The sequence below is a fragment of the Papaver somniferum genome, chromosome 2 (assembly GCF_003573695.1).
Source record: "Papaver somniferum cultivar HN1 chromosome 2, ASM357369v1, whole genome shotgun sequence".
NCBI lineage: Eukaryota > Viridiplantae > Streptophyta > Magnoliopsida > Ranunculales > Papaveraceae > Papaver > Papaver somniferum.
In genome coordinates, this window is record NC_039359.1 from 92282689 (window position 1) to 92300817 (window position 18129).

The window sequence follows — 18129 nt, forward strand, 5'->3', positions numbered from 1 at the left end:
AACATAACTAATATTGACCACGTCAATGCCCAGAGTAAAATAATTAAAAAAATGAATACGCTTATTTATTTTTGCGTTTTGCATTGATTTGAGTTTTCATGATCAATTCCAAATGCTGCATGGAAGATGAAATTCTTCCACCATAAGACTTGATCTTAGATTTGCTTTTTCATGATTTTTTTCCAAATGTATATGTGACATTCGACTTGGGACTTGAAGATCTTCTACCATGAAACTTGCTCTTACACTTGACATTCCCCATTTTCTCCAAACTTGGAATAGCTTGGCTTCTGGCCTTCCACCATAAAACTTGCCCTTACACTTGACATTCTACACTTTTTCGGGAATCTCAAAACTTGTATTCTATTACAAATCTTGTTCTTTTTTCTTTTTCTTTTTTTTTTTTGCGAAAAAATGAAACCTTTTATCTCATTCACATTTTGACTGACTTGTTCAAGACGTTGGAAATTTAGGATCCAAATATCAAAACTATCAAAAGAAAAATTGTGTAAAATCAAAGACTAAAAAGTTTATTGTTTTGGAACTAAAAGGGTGCTTGGATGCCACATAAGAAATAACCTTTCAAAAGTCAAATGACTTCAACTATGAAGCACTTTCAAATTTCCGGTTGCTAAACAATAGACATTAGACAGTGCTTTTGGGGCACGCATCCAACCACAGGAGATGCTTATGTTATGATTCACTGGTGACTGGACTGGTCTGCTTACGTCTGTTCTGCTCGTTTTTCCTGTAAACGTTTTTCTTTTCTGCTCAATTACGTTCTGGAACTCTCACAACTTCATTTTCAGTTTTAGAACATTTATATTACGTACAACCTGCAATTTGAATCACTCGATCAGCGAATTTAGATTTTGTGGGTTTAAATTTGGTGGAGAAATGGAGAATAGCTCCTCATTTCTTCCTTCTGCTTCTACTATCAATATGAAGAACGAGCGGCGGGGAAAATCGAAATCCTTAAAAACTAGCAAAACATCAGTCGTCATGGCCTTCTTTTCTTGCTTTGCTTGGCTCTACGTTGCTGGCAGGTACTTTATATAATGCAAGCCCTAATTCCTTCATATAATGCCCTAGTTCCTTGAATCTCTCTTGATTGATTAAATCGATGTGTTAATTTTATCAGATTATGGCAAGATGCTGAGAACAGAATGGTACTTAACAGTCTTCTGCAAAAGAATTCCGGCAAGGTATGGTTGTTTATGCTCAAATTCCACTTCTTATTTGATTATCACGATTTAAGTTATGATTTTGTAAATTAAATGTTTCTTATAGCCTCCAAAAGTACTGGCAGTTGAAGATAAATTGATGATTCTTGGATGCAAGTAAGTTATGCGAAGAGAAAATCTACATTTTTATATTTCTTGCTTTTGTTTATCTGGTTGTTGATTTGGATTTGTATTAGACAAATTCTAATTCTTCTTATTTGATAAATTGGTTGATTACTCAGAGATTTAGCGAAGAGGATTGTGGAAGTTGAGATGGATTTGACGTTGGCGAGAAGTCAAGGGTATCTCAAGCGCCAGTCGCAGCAAAATGTTTCTGGTCAAAAAAAGCTTCTTGCTGTTATTGGAGTTTATACTGGTTTTGGAAGTCGCTTGAGGAGGAATGTTTTCAGAGGGTCTTGGATGCCAAAAGGTGAGTTCTAATTCTTGAATTTAGTTACTTTACCATCTTTAGAACTATGAAATTGTATTTGTGCACAAATCTATAGAACTGTGAAGCTATGAGATACTTTTCATGCTGTTTGTCTCGCTGGATTGATTTGGTATGGGAAATCGAGCTATGCCACTTTCTTTAAAAGAGATGCAATAACTTGGATCTCATTTCTTAAAAGAACGTTTCATTAGAATTTACTTTCGTTTTCTGTGACAAAATGTACTGTTTAAATATTGGTAAATGGCTACTGAAGGCAGTTTTTAGTGAAAAAGAAGTTTGAATGTTTGATAGTTGAAGTGGGTTTTCCAATTCCAAAAACTGTTTTTAGTTCGAGATTACATTTGATGTTTGACAGCTTACTGTGCAGACTTCAGTAACATGGTCAATTGTTCTCTTATCATAGTGTTGGTATGTTGAATATATGTACATGTGGTAGATGCTTGGGAACTCCTCTTCATGTCAGTTTAGCCGAGGTTCTTTGAGCTATGTCCAAGTTGAATGATAATTTTGCCATATAAAATGCATTGTGCCTATTGACAGAGTCTGCATAGTCCCGAGTAGAACATCTTGTCTGACTGGCATGACACAGTAGCACCTTTTTCTTGTTTCTATACTATTGAGACTACATTATAAGAGAGATAACCAGCATTCTTACAAAAACATTTGTGAGCAATGTAGGTGAATGTATGTCAGAGAAATAGCCAGCATACTAACACGTCAAACTTCTAGTTGCTGCATCATGTGTTGTGTTTGTTGTATAATTTATATGGTACATAAATCTAGAACATCTACTTCTAATGTGATTGGCGTGTCAGAAAATGATACGTTTTTTCTTGTTTGTTACTATTGAGACCACATTGTAGGAAGTTGCCAATGTTCGGACACATCACATTTTGTTCATTGATATAGGTAAAAGGTTGATATAAGGGAAGGGAGAGAGCGAGAGAGTTAAGTGATTGTAACTTGTCTTCTCTGTGTAACTTGTGGGAACATGCTCAGACATGAGACACCTAGTTTCTATTATATTGTGTGTGTGTGTACGTATTCATTCTACCGTTACCGTGACTAATTTTAGCATGTAATTTATGCAAGTAAGGCTGCAGTTAGTGATGTCATGATATATTCAGACACAGACGTACAGTTCGAAAGTTCTTTTTCTCTTTACACCATTTGAACACCAAAATGAATTTTTATACCTTAGTACATCACAATTCACACCTATCTCCCCTTGATCTAAGCAGCATTGGCTTAGACAAAATCAAGACTTTTTCCCTTGATCTTACCCAAGATTTAGGAGTCTCGTCTTATCAAAAAAAAAATTTCTGAGCAGAACCCTATGCTGTCATCCTCTATGTTAGACATCTTTGGGGCTCGTCTCCCTTAAGCCAATTTACCAAGAACTATAAAGAATGAGGAATAAGGTAAAATAGGATTCACATAAAGAGGATTGGTGTCAAGGACCAAGACACTCAAATGAAACCAAAGGCACCTCATTTAGCTTCTAAAAATGGAGAGAACAAAAAAATCAGAGAAGTATTATGTGAAACCCAATCTTGAGAAGCTTCAGCCATATTTTCTAAAGCATGTGATGCTGCACTTGTACAGAAATTGATTAAGAAGAAAAATTTAGAGCCGGGAACAAATAGAGAAGAATAAAGCTTAAAGGAAACATGATGAAAGTAAAGCAGTTTAGAGAAAATGTTTACGTTCAGTCATTCATTAACCAGAGGTGTGCTTCAGGGCGTGCTGCTGCATTGTAGTTAGTCCCAGTCAGCCGCCTAAAATTATCTATGCGAATCTGTTTCATCCCAACCTGTATTTTGGTTTCTGATTTTCTATGAAGTTTCCCGCCTGCCTTTTTATGGTCCATGTACAATAAGTCATCTTTCGTACTTGAGTAAAGCTAGGGAGGGAGGGAGGGAGAATTTATACATAAAGTCATCTTTCGTACTTGAGTCAAGGTTTTTCCTTGTTTAGGCTATTCTTTTATGACACACAGTATAGTGATTAACATGGCTTCGTTATCTGTTGAATAAAACAAAATCTGTTTGGTTTTATACATTGGCAAGAACACCAACTTACTCTTGTTTAATAGTCTAGATGGCTTGAATAGTCAATGTGTTGGATTTAAAAGCAATCCTGATCACAATTTGCAGGTGATGCGTTAAGGAAACTCGAGGAAAAAGGAGTTGTCATCCGCTTTGTTATCGGTCGCAGTGCCAATCGAGGCGATAGCCTTGATCGAAATATTGATGAGGAAAATCGCAAAATGAAAGACTTCTTGATCCTTGTGAGTTGTTGATTCTGACTTTCTTTTACAACGTATGGTTGTTCTCGGTTAATTTTCATGTGTTCCTTTTTAGGCCTTCTTTTGTCGAAACTAAGCATTGATCATTTTATACATGACTGAAGGTATAGACAGTGTTCCTGGTATCTCGAAATAAGCAGCAGATAGGCATACGTGTCTCTGATCTTAATATGCATTGATAGAATATATAATAATTTAAAGGAACATGCTCTCACTGGTCTTGCTTGTGCAATACTTTGAGCTTGTAATTAGCTGCGGGACCGACATTGAGGAAGTCCGGTCTACATATCATCAGAATTTAATTCCTATAGTGCATGTAGTTAACCTCAGGATCAGCCACAGATCGCATTGGCTGACCCTCAAGTCACAATCGTGGCCATGTACTCGCATGTCTTACCTAATTGCTCTCTTACATGAGATAAACAAGAAGTTAAAGGGAATGAGGATGGAAAAAATGAAGTGATCAATATTGATAAGATCTGACTAAAGGGAGGAGAAAGAACTGAAGAAATCCAAATTAAACTAATCTAGGATGTAGAAATTGTCTTCTAAATCCTTAGTAATTCCAAATTTCTCTCTGAATCAAGAATTAGATGGAAAGATTAAAAAAAAAAGAGAATCGAATCTATAGTGAAATTTGGTGAAGAAGAGAAAAGATGAATCAGGACTGTGATTTGAAGTAGAAAGAATAGAAGGAACAAGAAACATACCTGACGCATTGGTCCCTTTTTAACCCTATTCCGGAACTCGGTTGAAGCTTGGTTTTGCTCACTGAGTTGTGACTCCAGGGTCCTTAAATCCCCTGGGTCAGCACCCGAGTCACGAGTGACTTGGGTGTCAACCCTGAGTATGACCATGCTGCCATTATCCAACCGAACCTATTCAGATTAGAATCTCTTTTATCTATTAATATCTTGGTTCGTCTCGGATGTCTTTCAAATTTTAATGATAATGATGTGATTTGTCTTTTATCAAATTGTTTTAATTTCCTTGTCTTGGGTGCAAAAATACCATATAACTTTCTTATCTGTAAATGCTTCTAGAATTTGAGATTGTTTTGCATGTGGTGATAACAAGGATGGTCATGAGGAAGCTCAAGAAGAATTTCCCAAGAAAGCAAAATTCTTCTTCAGTGCAGCTGTTGAAGTTTGGGATGCAGAGTTCTATGTGAAAGTTGATGACGAGATCAACCTTGACCTTGGTAAACTTCAATGTTTCTGCTATAAAGAGAAGATGCTTAGAAAATTTTCATCTAGGTACTTAAATTTGTGTCGTGTCTGGATCTTTTATTCCCTGGTTTTGTTTCAATAGATGGGTTGATTGGAGTTCTTGAAAGCCGACGTGGTCAGAGTGGTGCTTATATTGGGTGCATGAAATCTGGGGACGTGATAAATGAAGTGTAAGTTTTTCTCTTTTTAGTTCAACTTTATGGCTATCTAATTTCTTGCTTTAAGTTTATAACTATTTCCTTGAACACTTGAACTGGGTATGGCTTCCATCAAAAAACCCAATACCCAAGTCTGTCTCCGTGTATTCTTAGATTTTGGATTTTATTCATTAGCGAAAAGCTAGAGTCGGTTTAGGATTATATTCGTGGTAGGAAGACAAGAGTCTTACTTTAATTGGTATTACCCTTGGCAGACCTAGGTACTGGGTTCGACAGGAACCATACTTCAAAAAGAATCAATACTGCTGTTAACATTTGTTCAAGTTTTGCACCCTCTACTCGTTTCAACAAGATAAGTCATGATAAATTATGTTTCATAAACCGTGCACGCCACCTGTTAAAAATTGCCTTTTCACTTTGTGTCCCATGGATTACCAATACCAGCTCTCTTGCATCGACTTGTTCATTCATTATTGGCATTTTGAATGTGAAGTTGCCTTCTTACACGTTGATTAATATAATGATTTCAGGGGGAAATCATGGTATGAACCTGAGTGGTGGAAATTTGGGGATGAAAAATCGTAAGTGTAGCCGTATACTGATTTTTTGGTTATACTACATGTTAATCTGTATTTTGTTAATGCATGGACCCAGCTTACTTTTTTTCTTCTTCTATTTATTGTTTTAGTATGTAGATATAGATCACTTCAAGTAAGTTTAGTGTTATTTCTATTTCGAAGCATTTCAGTTAGTTGTGACCAGAAAACGAGTAATTAAGGAAGGCTCTTTTGTCTTAGCTTCATTTTGATCCTTACCGATTTCTATATCAAAGTTCACAAAAATAAACTGACAGAAGCAATAACTTTGTTGGGAACAAACAAGGATAAGTTATGAGATATTGATATCAACGATGAGTGAATCTTCAATTGGCAATTTAGTATTAATATTAGTTGAAACATAAACATTAATATATTATTAATGTGATCCTTAGATCAACTCGTACATCAAACTATTTATGTAACAAAGTACCTTCACGAACACACTCTTGAACTAGGAAACTGCTAGAATAGAAAGCTCTGCTAAACCTAAATCTAATCTCATTCATATAATAGTAAACTTCTAACAGTATTCATATGAGAATGACTATATAGTCCAAAACTTAATTGTTTTAGGGTTGTTAGCTTAGACTGAATAAAAGGTTTTTCCGTCTTAAACATATCTGTTAAATACCTTTGTTTTTTCTTGCTTAGTACTCTTAACAGGTGTATGAGCCATCCAGAAGGTGACACTGATGAAGACCGGAAGATGCAGTTTACTAATTTGAGGGGTCAGATGCATCTTCTGGAATTGCCTATTTGAAACCACTTTTAATCTCCAGATCATCTCAAACCTTTGATTCTCATAATCCTAGTGATTAATTTCAGTTCCGTGCCATCTTTTTCATCTTTATATTCACGTGATTTATCCAAAATCTTCTCACGCCTTCCTCTTGCTAGTGGGATTTTATGTCATCTATAGGGATGATTTTTGTTCCTTTTTTTGGGACCGAATGACTAGTAGAACAAACAGGTTATGGCATCCACTGATAAGTCAGATAAAAATTTGGTTCCAGTAATCTATATGCTCAAATTGTAGAGATCACTTTTTGCTATGCAGTGAAGAATTGCCAAACTTTCTCGCATTTCTAATAGTTAGATATCTTACTGAAACTGTATAATCATCAGCAAATAGGTGCTTTACCTATTTCTAGATTTTCTTAATATGTTTAGTACAACCTTCTTCCTTCTGCAGGTACTTCAGGCATGCTGCTGGACCTTTAATTATACTTACAAAAAACCTTGCTCAGTATATCAACATAAACAGGTTAGTCATGAAGGAAATGGGTATATAAATTGTGTTGTGTCTACAGCTGTTTTTAACGTGTTTTAGTTGTGAAATAGTAAACTTATAACATGCTTACAATCAATTATTTGTTGTCATTATTCCCAACATATGTAGAAATAATGCCTTAATCAGCCATTCAGTGGATTGTTCTTAGTAGACCGACAGATTAGTGTATTTTGGGCGTAAAAATGAGAGTGAGTCTTCTGCCAAATAATATAAACTATTCAGACCATGGTTTTCATTCATTTCCATATGTTTTTCGCATTTGCAGTGCATCTTTGCAAACCTATGCCCATGATGATATATCAGTGGGATCTTGGATGATGGGCATTCAAGCCACATATATCGATGATAATCGTTTTTGCTGTAGCAGTTATAAACAAGGTGAATCTATGTACATAGCGGCTTTTACACACAGTAGTTTCTTAACGCTTGATATTTGTTACTTTACTGTCAGTTAATTCTTAGTTCTTCTAAGTTTATTACTTCTTACCCACTTTTGGGCCTTACTAGGAATCCATTAAGATAACAAATATGAGGTGGTAGTTGTTTATTAATGTCGAACTAAGGGTAGTGTTTCTGGGGGGCTGGCTGCGGGTGGTGAACTCTGAATGGAGGAAATTATAAGAAAAACAAACCTAGGAAGCTCTGTCTTTCTGTAAAATGGTTGTCAAATGACACCTCTACAGCAAGTGAAACAAAAGTATTTAAGTATTCTCATCTGCCTCTTTTTTCCAGATAAAGTGTGTTCCCTTGCCTGAGCGGAGAGAATGCCTTCTCCCAAGTTTTCGTGTGTACTCCTCATTAACCCCAGCAGATATTTCCAATTAACAGTAGTCATCTCCAAAAGGTTATGGTCATGAAAACATGCTGCACACTTGTTAATGGTGAGTCGGTATGCAGTGGGACTTATCAACTGCCAACATTGCGCTTCTACTGCTAATATACGTCAACAGCAAATGTGGGGGCCTAAACCACCCTAGTAGGTAAGATCACATTTTACCCTAGCAAATACGGGAATATTACTCTTTGATAGTATATCGGAGTGATTGTTCTCAATTCATTTTGTGTGAATATATTTTTTGGCCCTTAGTATTTTTTCAATTGCTTGTTGTGAGAATAGGCTATCTATATGAACTTCTTTGTAATGTAATTATGATAAAAAAAACAATTAAAAATGGATCTTTTTCATCAAATTTGGTTCTAGTTCCGATGAATCTAGTGGAACATAAAAAAACAGCGTTGTAGTGTGGTCCAAAAATATTACACAGTGAATAGCAACTAAGAATATCACATCAAGGACAAATCTAGACGATATGTTAGGCCATTTATATTCTTCCCTGATAATTGGGTTTTATGCCTTCAGATCGCATGATTGCAAAAAGGCTGATGCCGCAATTGCTAAAGGCGGGTACCGGTTCAGAATTCAACGGTCAGGATTATTTTGTCTCATGTGGTTTGGTACCCGCCCCGCTAATAGCGGTACCCGCCTTTAGCAATCGTGTCAGATCGTGCTGTCCTCAAATCCAAAGAAACAAAGTTACTCTCTCCATTTCAAAAAGGTAGATTTATTTCATGTGTAATTTATATATGAAACAAGTCTATCTTCCTAAAACGGAGGTAGTAGGTTGTTAAAATTGAAAGAAACGAGTTGATTTTCGTTACATCCGCAGTACTCAGCCCTCGCACACTCTGAGGCATAACCCTTCTCATAAATTATCCTTTAAAACTTGAAACAAATTATGTCGCCGTACTTAGAATTTACCTAAAAAATGGCAAATCAAATATTACTATTTCACATTACTCAAGCCAAACTCTTAATATTTTTAAGATAGAGGAAGAATTCCTTTACACTTTTATTCTCACACTATCTCACACGTTGAATGTTATTTTTGTGAATAAAAAACAAACCACAACGGATTTGAAGCTAATATTTTGAGGATATGATCCTCTTATCAAGTTCTACATGCCTTCCAAAAATGAACACATTCCGAAATATAAAACTTCACAATCTACCGGTCTTAATTTCAACGGACAGAAATTCGCAGATTTTCAGCGGCTCATTTTCAAAGTAGTAGATGATGGTGTTATACGTTTCGCAATACGTTCAATTTCGGTAGGAAAGTAGAGATATGTGGTAGTAACATATCCCCAAAGTATTGGCTTCAAATCCGTTGCGTTTTGGTTTTAATTCGCAAAAATAACGTCCAACATGTGAGATAATGTGATAATAAAAGTGTGAGAGGATCCCTTCTCTTTAAGATAATCATAAATTAAGTTAATAAATTTCTTCCAGGTAGTCATAAATTAAGGCACCCAAGATGCACATAACGGACACTAAGTTAGCAGTTGTAAATTATATTCCAGTAGTGCCGACATTAAACTCTTACAACATAAATATAAATATAGTGTATGACCCTATTATGGAGGAAGAAGCTCGGAGAGTTTTGAAATACGCAAATATGAAGAAGGCTACAAAAACAGTTGATGGTAATACTTCGAAGAATAGTAAGTTTCGTGGTCCTTTACAACCACATAAACGCAGTTTTAAATGAAGTTTTGTTACTTTTTTTTTTCTGATGAGAGAGGTAATTTTATTAACTGGCAAATATAATACAAGAGATTTATAATTTCATTGTTATCAAAAACATCAGAGAGAATGCTAGTCTTCTGAACCTTCTACAAGCGCATGTAAAATTTATACAAAGGAAACACAACTCAACAGCGGACTATATGACTAAAGAAGCAAGGATAAAAAATATTCAGCACATGTCCTCCAAAGTTTTGTCATTAAAATGTAAGGGAACTGGCTATTAGGGCTAGAGTTAAAATTAGGACATTAAGAGCCTATTAAGGTCCTTTAATCTCTTGTAATTATTGTAGTTATTAATATATATTTTTTACGACTTATCTAAAAGATGGACACTAAGCTAGCAATTAATGCTGCCACATTAGTATCTTATAGAAGGGAAGTATGAGATTCAATCACCACCATTAGCGCATTCCCCTGTACCCTACAGATTGTAGTGGAAGAGGGTGTAAGGCTGAGTCTAGTGGAGGAGGCAAGGGGTACTTCAACAGTTATGCCATGTCATGTAGAGGGAGGACTGAGTCTAGCGGTGCGGGAGGTAATTTGGTTATAGGAGAGGATGCATTAGGGAGATGAAACAAACCTCGCCTGTTAGAAAACTGAAAAACGGGGATTGGATCGTCGCTTGACTGGTCAATGTGCATCGAGAAGATAAGAAATCCTCGCCCAAATACTACACAGAAACCCAACTTCGATTTCTCCTCCTCCATTTGACAGTTGTATTCCTTTCTCTTTTTTTTTTCTCTATCGGAAGTTTAGCCTAGGTTTTTCTGTTCCATTAAGAGTGGTTCACTGGGAAGTCATTGATTTGATTATCAATCCGTTGAAGGGTTGGATCTTGATGGGATGGTGATCGCATGCTTTAAATTAATTTAATTTTAAAAACCAATCAAAATTGGGGTTTGAAACTGAACCCAATTCAATTTTTTTAGCCTAGTAGTTGTGTTGATTGATTTTTATTGATTTTGTTTTCGGTAATATGTTGATGGTTGATTGATGCGTGTTTTGGTAGTATCAATTTCATTTGATTTAGTATTTAGGGTTTTAAGGTTCAATAGAGAAACATATGGAATAGAGTTTTTATTTTGATTTTCAATTTGGATGAAACTTAAAAAAAAAGAAAATTGTGCATATAAATTGTTACTTATTATTATATCTTGTGGTATCAATTTCATGTTTAAGTTCAACGGAGTATATTTAGGGTTCCATTGATGAAACATAGAGAGTTTGGGTAATTTTTAAAATTTTCAATTTAGATGAAAACCTGATAATCATAAAGGAGTATGAGATAATGTTTTTATGCTTGTTTTCACTGTAGTGCGTTATGGCAATGACGGAAAATGAGATTTTTTCTAGGAAGGGTGATGTAGAACATAGAAGTAAAGACAAGTTAGGACTTGATAGGAAGTTGCAATTTAAAACAAGTTAGGCTTAAGTGAAGAATTATTATGACATAGTGGTGAAAAATAATCCGCAAGCCTTGAATGTGTTACAAAACTGTGGTTTTTCTTCGGTATTTGTTCTTGTTACGACTGTAAATTAACCGAAGCTCTTGTGGAGAGATGGTGGAAGGAAGCTAGGACATTTCATTTCCCGGAGTTCGAGTTAGGAATAACACCTTTAGATTTTGTAATACCAACGGGTATGCCAATAGGTGACGGTCGTGTGATGTTAAATATACCCGTTGGGTTGAAGAAGAGAGATTACGTAGGATATGATAACACGTATTTTTCTGGTGTGAAGGAAAACCGAAATTCAAGAGTAGCAGCTGCAGAGAAATAGGCGCTAGAAGGCCGTCCACATGATAAAGTCGGTCTATGGGAATCACAGGCGTGCTCCATCCCATTGGGCTTCCTTGTAAACTACATTACTAGTAGTGAAAACATAAACAACAAGGGTATATGGGAAGAATTGACTAGAATGTTTTTGTTGTGTTGTATTGGTAGATTTTTGATAGGAAACACCACGACAAGAGTAAATAAAGGATGGTTAGTATTGTTGGAAAATTTTCATAATCCCAGCCAATATGGCTGGGATAGTGCCACATTAGGAAATTTATATGATTGCCTTGACAAATGGACCTCTACCAAGCGTAATGAAATGTGTGGAATGAGGAATATTCTAGAGTATTGGTACTACTTTTATTTCGGCAATTTCCAACCACTTTTTAGAATAGATGAAGCTATCATCAATAATCAATGCCTCTATCCCGTAATTTTATTATTTAGGAAGGAAAATCGAACGGGACAAAGTCAAGTTGATAACTACAAGCACTCACTTGGTACAACCCGCGAACAACTTGACATGGGAACCAAAGAAGTTGTTATATGGCAACCTTGGAGAGATGATCAGTACAACTATATTCAAGAGGTAATGGTGGCAAACGAAATTTCGAAGACTAGAATTGTATTCTATGGATGTAGGGGTGAGAGGTTGAGTGTGTACCTTGCTGAGAGATGTGTGCGGAAGATTACGTGGGAAATAACTATCCCATGTGATCCCCCAGTGTTATATTTAGTCCATCTGATCGTAGTTGAAGTCGTACACCAATACTGGTTGGTCGATCAGGAAAGGCACGATGCACGGTGGAAGAAGAAGAGCTTTGGATTATTACTACCTGAAGGAATAACACACATATAAAACCATCATGTGATTGGTTTAGGTAATAGTATACGTCGTTGGAGACCCAGACATCCACCTCCGGACATGATGTCTCAGTCATATGACTTTGATCCTGATGACCAATTGGTGACTCAACTATCATTAGCAGACGGGCGTGTCCCTATGTACATTAATGAGGATCTGACATCTTTGGACGTGCCCAAGCCTACATCTTATCCCTATATTCTTGATCATAGTACCGTCGAACGGATAAGTACGTCACATTTTTTACTTGGACTTTGTGTACTATTATTTTTTGTGAAATGCAGTGGTATTTGGCTAAATATTATCATTTTTCCTTTTTAGGAGGAGTTGTTAAACTTATGTTTCGAGAAACACATGTTTATGAATGAATTTAAAAGAGTTATTCGGGAGCGTTCAAGAAAGTATTATTTTCATGGGAGCTCTTTTTCTTCCGGTTTTGTTCACCACAATTCCAAGAAGAACGCACACTACATTGCACGTATGGGCAACAGAAAGGTGTTGCCCATACGTGCAGTGTAATGACTTGGTGATCCCCAACCTTCAGGTACTATTATGTATGATCGTGAAGAATGTTACCTTACAGTTCAACAAGTGGAAGACCCTTATGCAAATGTATATCAAGGAAATGTGGATATTGGTTTGGAAACTCAGTTAGATGATTCGATGGGTGTGGATTTTAAAATTGGTCTTTCGATGCAATTTGAAGAGACTTTTGATAGTGTTTTGTAAACCCTACTGGAGTTATGAGCTTCAAATGTCCAAAAAATAATTAGATGAAACTAATATGTTTAAGAGAAAAGATTTTTATATGTTTCGTTAATGCATAGCGTGTTTGATATCGAGTATTCTAACATTATGTTATCTTGTCTGGTAGGGAGGCATTGCATCACTGTTTTCCTTCAAACCTTGCATCGTCTGGTCTTTTCCACTTAGTTTCTTTCTTCCTTTATAATATTTGCATGTTATTCATAACACTATTTTACTCAATAATGCAGAAGACATGCTTTATTGCATTTCTGACACAACCAACTTTTTTTTTGTTACATTACGTCTTTTCTTCTTTTATTGCTTTGCAGCTATTCCATAACAGGTGAATGACAAATTTATGCATTTTAGTCATTTTCCCAATAAAATTATTGCTTATCCGCTTTGTCAGTTATTGCAATGTCTCCTTTTGATTTTATAGCTTGGAAGGATGTCGTCTTTAGGAGAGTGATTTAATTTATACCACTCAATTAACCTTCCTAATCCCAAATTTGTGTAGTTTCATATTTTATTCCTGCTATAATAATCACTACAATGCCATCATTTTCAATCAAGGAAGACAACTCCCTTGTCCTAAGTTATTGCAAAGTTTTAGATCTGGCCCTATCTCCGAGAAACCGTACATTGGGGAGGCGATTTTGTTGTCCAGTTAGTGACGATTTTATTCTTCAAATTGGCAGTGCTAACAATAGGTCGCTGAAAAATTTCTAGCACCGCATTAACATACTTGCTTTTTAGGAATTGTAGGCTTTCTAGGAATTGTAGGCTTTTTAGGAAGTATCTTATACTTGCAAATGGTGATCGAGCAATGACGTTGGCTATGTATGAAGCGGAGGAGATGCATCCTTTTAAACATTCTGACGTAAACAAATTATTTGGTACTCGCATCGGTAACTAAGTATAATCATAGGTTTTGTGGGTGTGCTTCTATGTAAGACCTCACGAGACAAAACCCGTCCACCAGGGTCACCTGGGGGTTTAAAGGCTTGTTGTACGTGCTAAGTGTAACAGTGTGTCCTGCGAAAATAATATATCTTTTTAATTTTGTCGTGTTTCCTTTTTTAGTTTTTTTTCCTTCCAATAAGTGTACCAGCTTTTTTTGGTTTAATAATAAATAGTTGGTTTATCATATATAATTCACATTATCTTTGACTTGTAAACAGTTCTCTCCAAACAATTTATGGTGCAATGTACAATTGTGTTGTCAATTCGTTATTTGGCACCAAAAAATATGCACAATTGTGTTGTCAATTCGTTATTTGGCACCAAAAAATATGCAGCTTATCCATGACACCTATTTACTCAATAATTCAGACAACATTTATTGGTTTTCTGACACCACCAAACTATTTTCTATTGAGCGCTATCTTGTGTTGTCGTCTGCGTTATGCTTTTTCATTCTATTATTGCTTTGCGTGATGTCCGTAACAGGGAAATGACAACTTTATACAGTTTTCCCAATAACCTTATCAGCTACTAATGCTATATAAACCCAAACACTCAACCATACTTCCTCACCCCAAACTTGTGAAGTTTCATATGGTATTTCTGCAATAACATTCATTGCAATGCCCACATATTCAACTGAGGAAGATAATGACCTTGTTATAAGTTATTGAAAAGGTCATGATTTGGTCTCAACTGCAGGAATGAATCAAACGGACAACCAATTCTAGAATCAAATTAGAGACGAGTTTGCTCTTATCAATGGCAACCAGAACCAGAGGTCAGTGAAATCTATCATGCACGCATTTCAGCAATGAAGAAAAATTGTAGGTTATTCAGACGTTGTTTGTTACTCGCAAATGGTGGCCAGGTGGTGGCAATGTCCCTATATGAAGCAGACATGATGCCTCATTTTAGACATTTCGGAGCAAACGAATTATTTGATACTCGTGTCAAAAACTTAAATAATGTACTAATTCAATTTTAATTTTCTTTGTATTAGTTTAATCATAGGTTTTGTGGATGTACCTCTATGTAAGCCCTAAGGAGACATAACTCGTCCTCTACGATCACCTAGGGGTTTAAAGGCTTATTTCACGGGCTAAGTGTAACCGTGTTTCCTGTGAAAATGGAATATCTTTATAATTTTGCCGTGTTTCCTTTTTCGGTATCTTTTTTCAATAAGTGTACTAGCTTTTTTTGGTTTAATAAAAAGTAGTTGATTAGTCATAAGTAACTCAGACTTGAAAACAATTACTTCCAAATAATTTTTGGTATAGTGTGCAATTGTGTTGTCACTTTATTGTATGTCACCAAACAGTCACAATAATTCATAAACCCTTATAAATAAGATCCTTATTTTCAGAATAACACACATTCAACGAAGCCAGTCTTTTGTCTGACTTAAAGACTTAACTCATCTTTATTATTATTTTGGTTTAGATATTTTTTTTTCCTTCAAACTATGGTGAATTTTATAGAGCAAAAAGACTTAGCCTTGATCAGTTCGTGGGTCAATGTAGTACAAAACGAAGATTACATAAGGCGCTTTTAATTACCACAAACGAGTTTTGGGCCCGAGTCATGGCTGGATTTGTAGAGTCAATCCCAAACCACCAATGAAGTAATGTTTCCATTCAATTTAGGATCTCCGTGATTAAAAAAGTAGTAAGAGAATATGTGGCAATTCAAAAAACTATTTATCGGAAAGGATCCCCTCAACTTACCTGTCCAACCATCGTAAGTGATTATTAGTTTTTAGAGTACATTTGTTATATATTTTCTCCGTGTCCACGGTATTTTGATATTTGATTCGACACTTCAGGAATATATGGCAAAAGTAATGTATGAGAAACAGAACACCGGTTTAAGTTTTACAACTGTTATTTAATTTTTAAGGCCAACTTTCCAGAGTTCAACCCGGAGCTAACATCAAGACGTGAACCTACTCCCCCAAATTCGGATGAGGAGTAGTCATATAAGGTTAGGTTTTGCGGGTAGACCTCTTTGTAAACCCTCACAAGACTAAATTCGTTCGTTAGGGTCACCTACCGGTTTAAAGGTTTGCTGCGCATGCTAAGTACAGCCGCGTTACCTGCGAAAATGAGTTAGATTTTAATTTAGTGTTACCTTAGACTGCTTTTGTTATTTCTACCTCAATCCATATGCTTTATTTTGAAACTAATAATAAATCAGGCAGTGTCTCAACAAACATGCAACATCTTTTGTAATTAATATTCCAACTCACACGTTACAAACTGATTCCTAGTACATCCTAAATTAAAAGCAATACTGAAACAACAAAGGCACACAACAACATTACATTAGAAATTCATCATAATTAAATCATGGGATTATTGTTCATCCTCGAAAAAATTCTCGTCTCCATCCACTTTATCTTCGGTCGGATATGCATCATTCTCTTGAGCAAACTAAAACATCATAAACATCTCTTGACCAAACTAAAACACACAATAAAACACAAAACCACATTTTACATCAACAACATAACCTTCCATCTCTAGATTAACTATATCATAACGACACCTAATCAGTTTATTTCTCCGACTGACATCCCAAACATTTACAGAAATGTTTGCCATATGTGCTATTTTCTTTTGAACGGTGGAGTTTCATATAAAAATTGTAGTTAGGGGTTGAGCACGAAGCCACTTTCTCGTTCTCAATCTCAAATTTCCCTTTTTCCTTAAAATTTTTGTGAAGTTCATCAACCTGTTCATCTTCTCTGGACTTTATTGCATCCGCTAGCAACTACAGTTCTTCACGGCAATTTTCATACATACACCGCAAATACCTTGCATTTTCCTTAGGCGACTGCATTACCATATTAATGCCAGAACAATACTTTTAGGTACACTTTGAATACATCCATGAGCATTGAAGCAAGATATGGTTATCCAGGAAATATAATGGACACACCTCTTTTGTTTCCACACATAGTATTTGTTTTCCCTTGCGATTATAATTCATGGTTTAGAAATTTTTGGTAGGAAGGTTTATTATATTGTAATATTACTTATGGAAAAATTTGGGTAAACTTTAGTATGGTTTTACAGGGTTAGTGAAATTCCATAGGGACGTATGTGAACAGTTATAAAAAGTTTGGGACGTTTGTGAGTGTTAGAGCACTACTCGGTCGAACTCACAAGCGTTGCTATCTCAAGCTTGTTTGTCAAGTTTAGTTGTCAAAACTATAAGTCTTGATTTCTAATCTACTTATAGCTATGTCTCGGATTAGGATAGAACGTGTAGTTGATCTTTAGACTTCACGATGTTCATCGATTGAAAATGAAGAACTACTAAGGGGAGCTTGTGGAACTTAATCAACAAAAGGTATGTGGAGAATTGGACTCATATATCACTCAGAAATATATTTCTATTCTATCTCCTATCGAGACAAAAGTCGTATAGCTATATAGACTTTATATTATACACGTTTGATATTTCGAGCTGAGTTTAACTCGATTACATATTTATCGAAATATGTGTTGGTAAGCTTTCGCTTTAACCAAGTTCATCTTTTATTCTTGATGAAATTCAAAAGATGATCATGTGAAAATCGCCTGGTCTTACATGATTTGTATGAGACGGTCATTTGATGTAGACTCGGAATGTTTCGTATTGATCATTTGATCACTTTCAAATTTCTTTGAAACTAAAATTTTATGTGAGACAGCTATTCTCGTCTTCCAAGAATATTTTAATGATTTAAATGGGATGTTAGAACAATTAACCTTTGATTGGATATATCACAGTATGCGTACTGATTCAACTGAGTTCGGTCATGAACGGCAGAATGCATACCCGTTTGCATACTGGCGAACAAGACCAAGTCTGGGAACTTAGGTATGCGTACCCGTTTGCATACCTGAGTGGGTTAAGTTCTAAAATCGGTCATGTGTGTTTACA

At 35.7% G+C, this 18129-nt stretch overlaps 1 protein-coding gene across 1 annotated transcript; it reads left to right on the forward strand.

The window, feature by feature from the left end:
* Window positions 1–720: 720 nt before the first annotated feature.
* Window positions 721–8449, forward strand: LOC113348407 (hydroxyproline O-galactosyltransferase HPGT3-like). The gene is made up of 11 exons (XM_026592167.1): window positions 721–1046; window positions 1142–1205; window positions 1291–1340; window positions 1466–1653; window positions 3831–3964; window positions 5060–5183; window positions 5294–5381; window positions 5900–5950; window positions 7161–7232; window positions 7525–7637; window positions 7992–8449. Exons 1-11 carry the CDS (start codon window positions 898–900, stop codon window positions 8012–8014), a joined length of 1056 nt encoding a protein of 351 aa, XP_026447952.1. The 5' UTR covers window positions 721–897; the 3' UTR covers window positions 8015–8449.
* The last annotated feature ends 9680 nt before the right edge of the window (window positions 8450–18129 follow it).

Excerpts from the sequence above, each read along its gene's own strand:
- LOC113348407 (XM_026592167.1), top strand. The coding sequence starts at position 898 with ATGGAGAATAGCTCCTCATTTCTTCCTTCTGCTTCTACTATCAATATG. Across the intron at positions 5,951-7,160 it reads AAATTTGGGGATGAAAAATC|GTACTTCAGGCATGCTGCTG; the intron begins GTAAGTGTAGCC and ends TTCCTTCTGCAG. Across the intron at positions 7,233-7,524 it reads CAGTATATCAACATAAACAG|TGCATCTTTGCAAACCTATG; the intron begins GTTAGTCATGAA and ends TCGCATTTGCAG.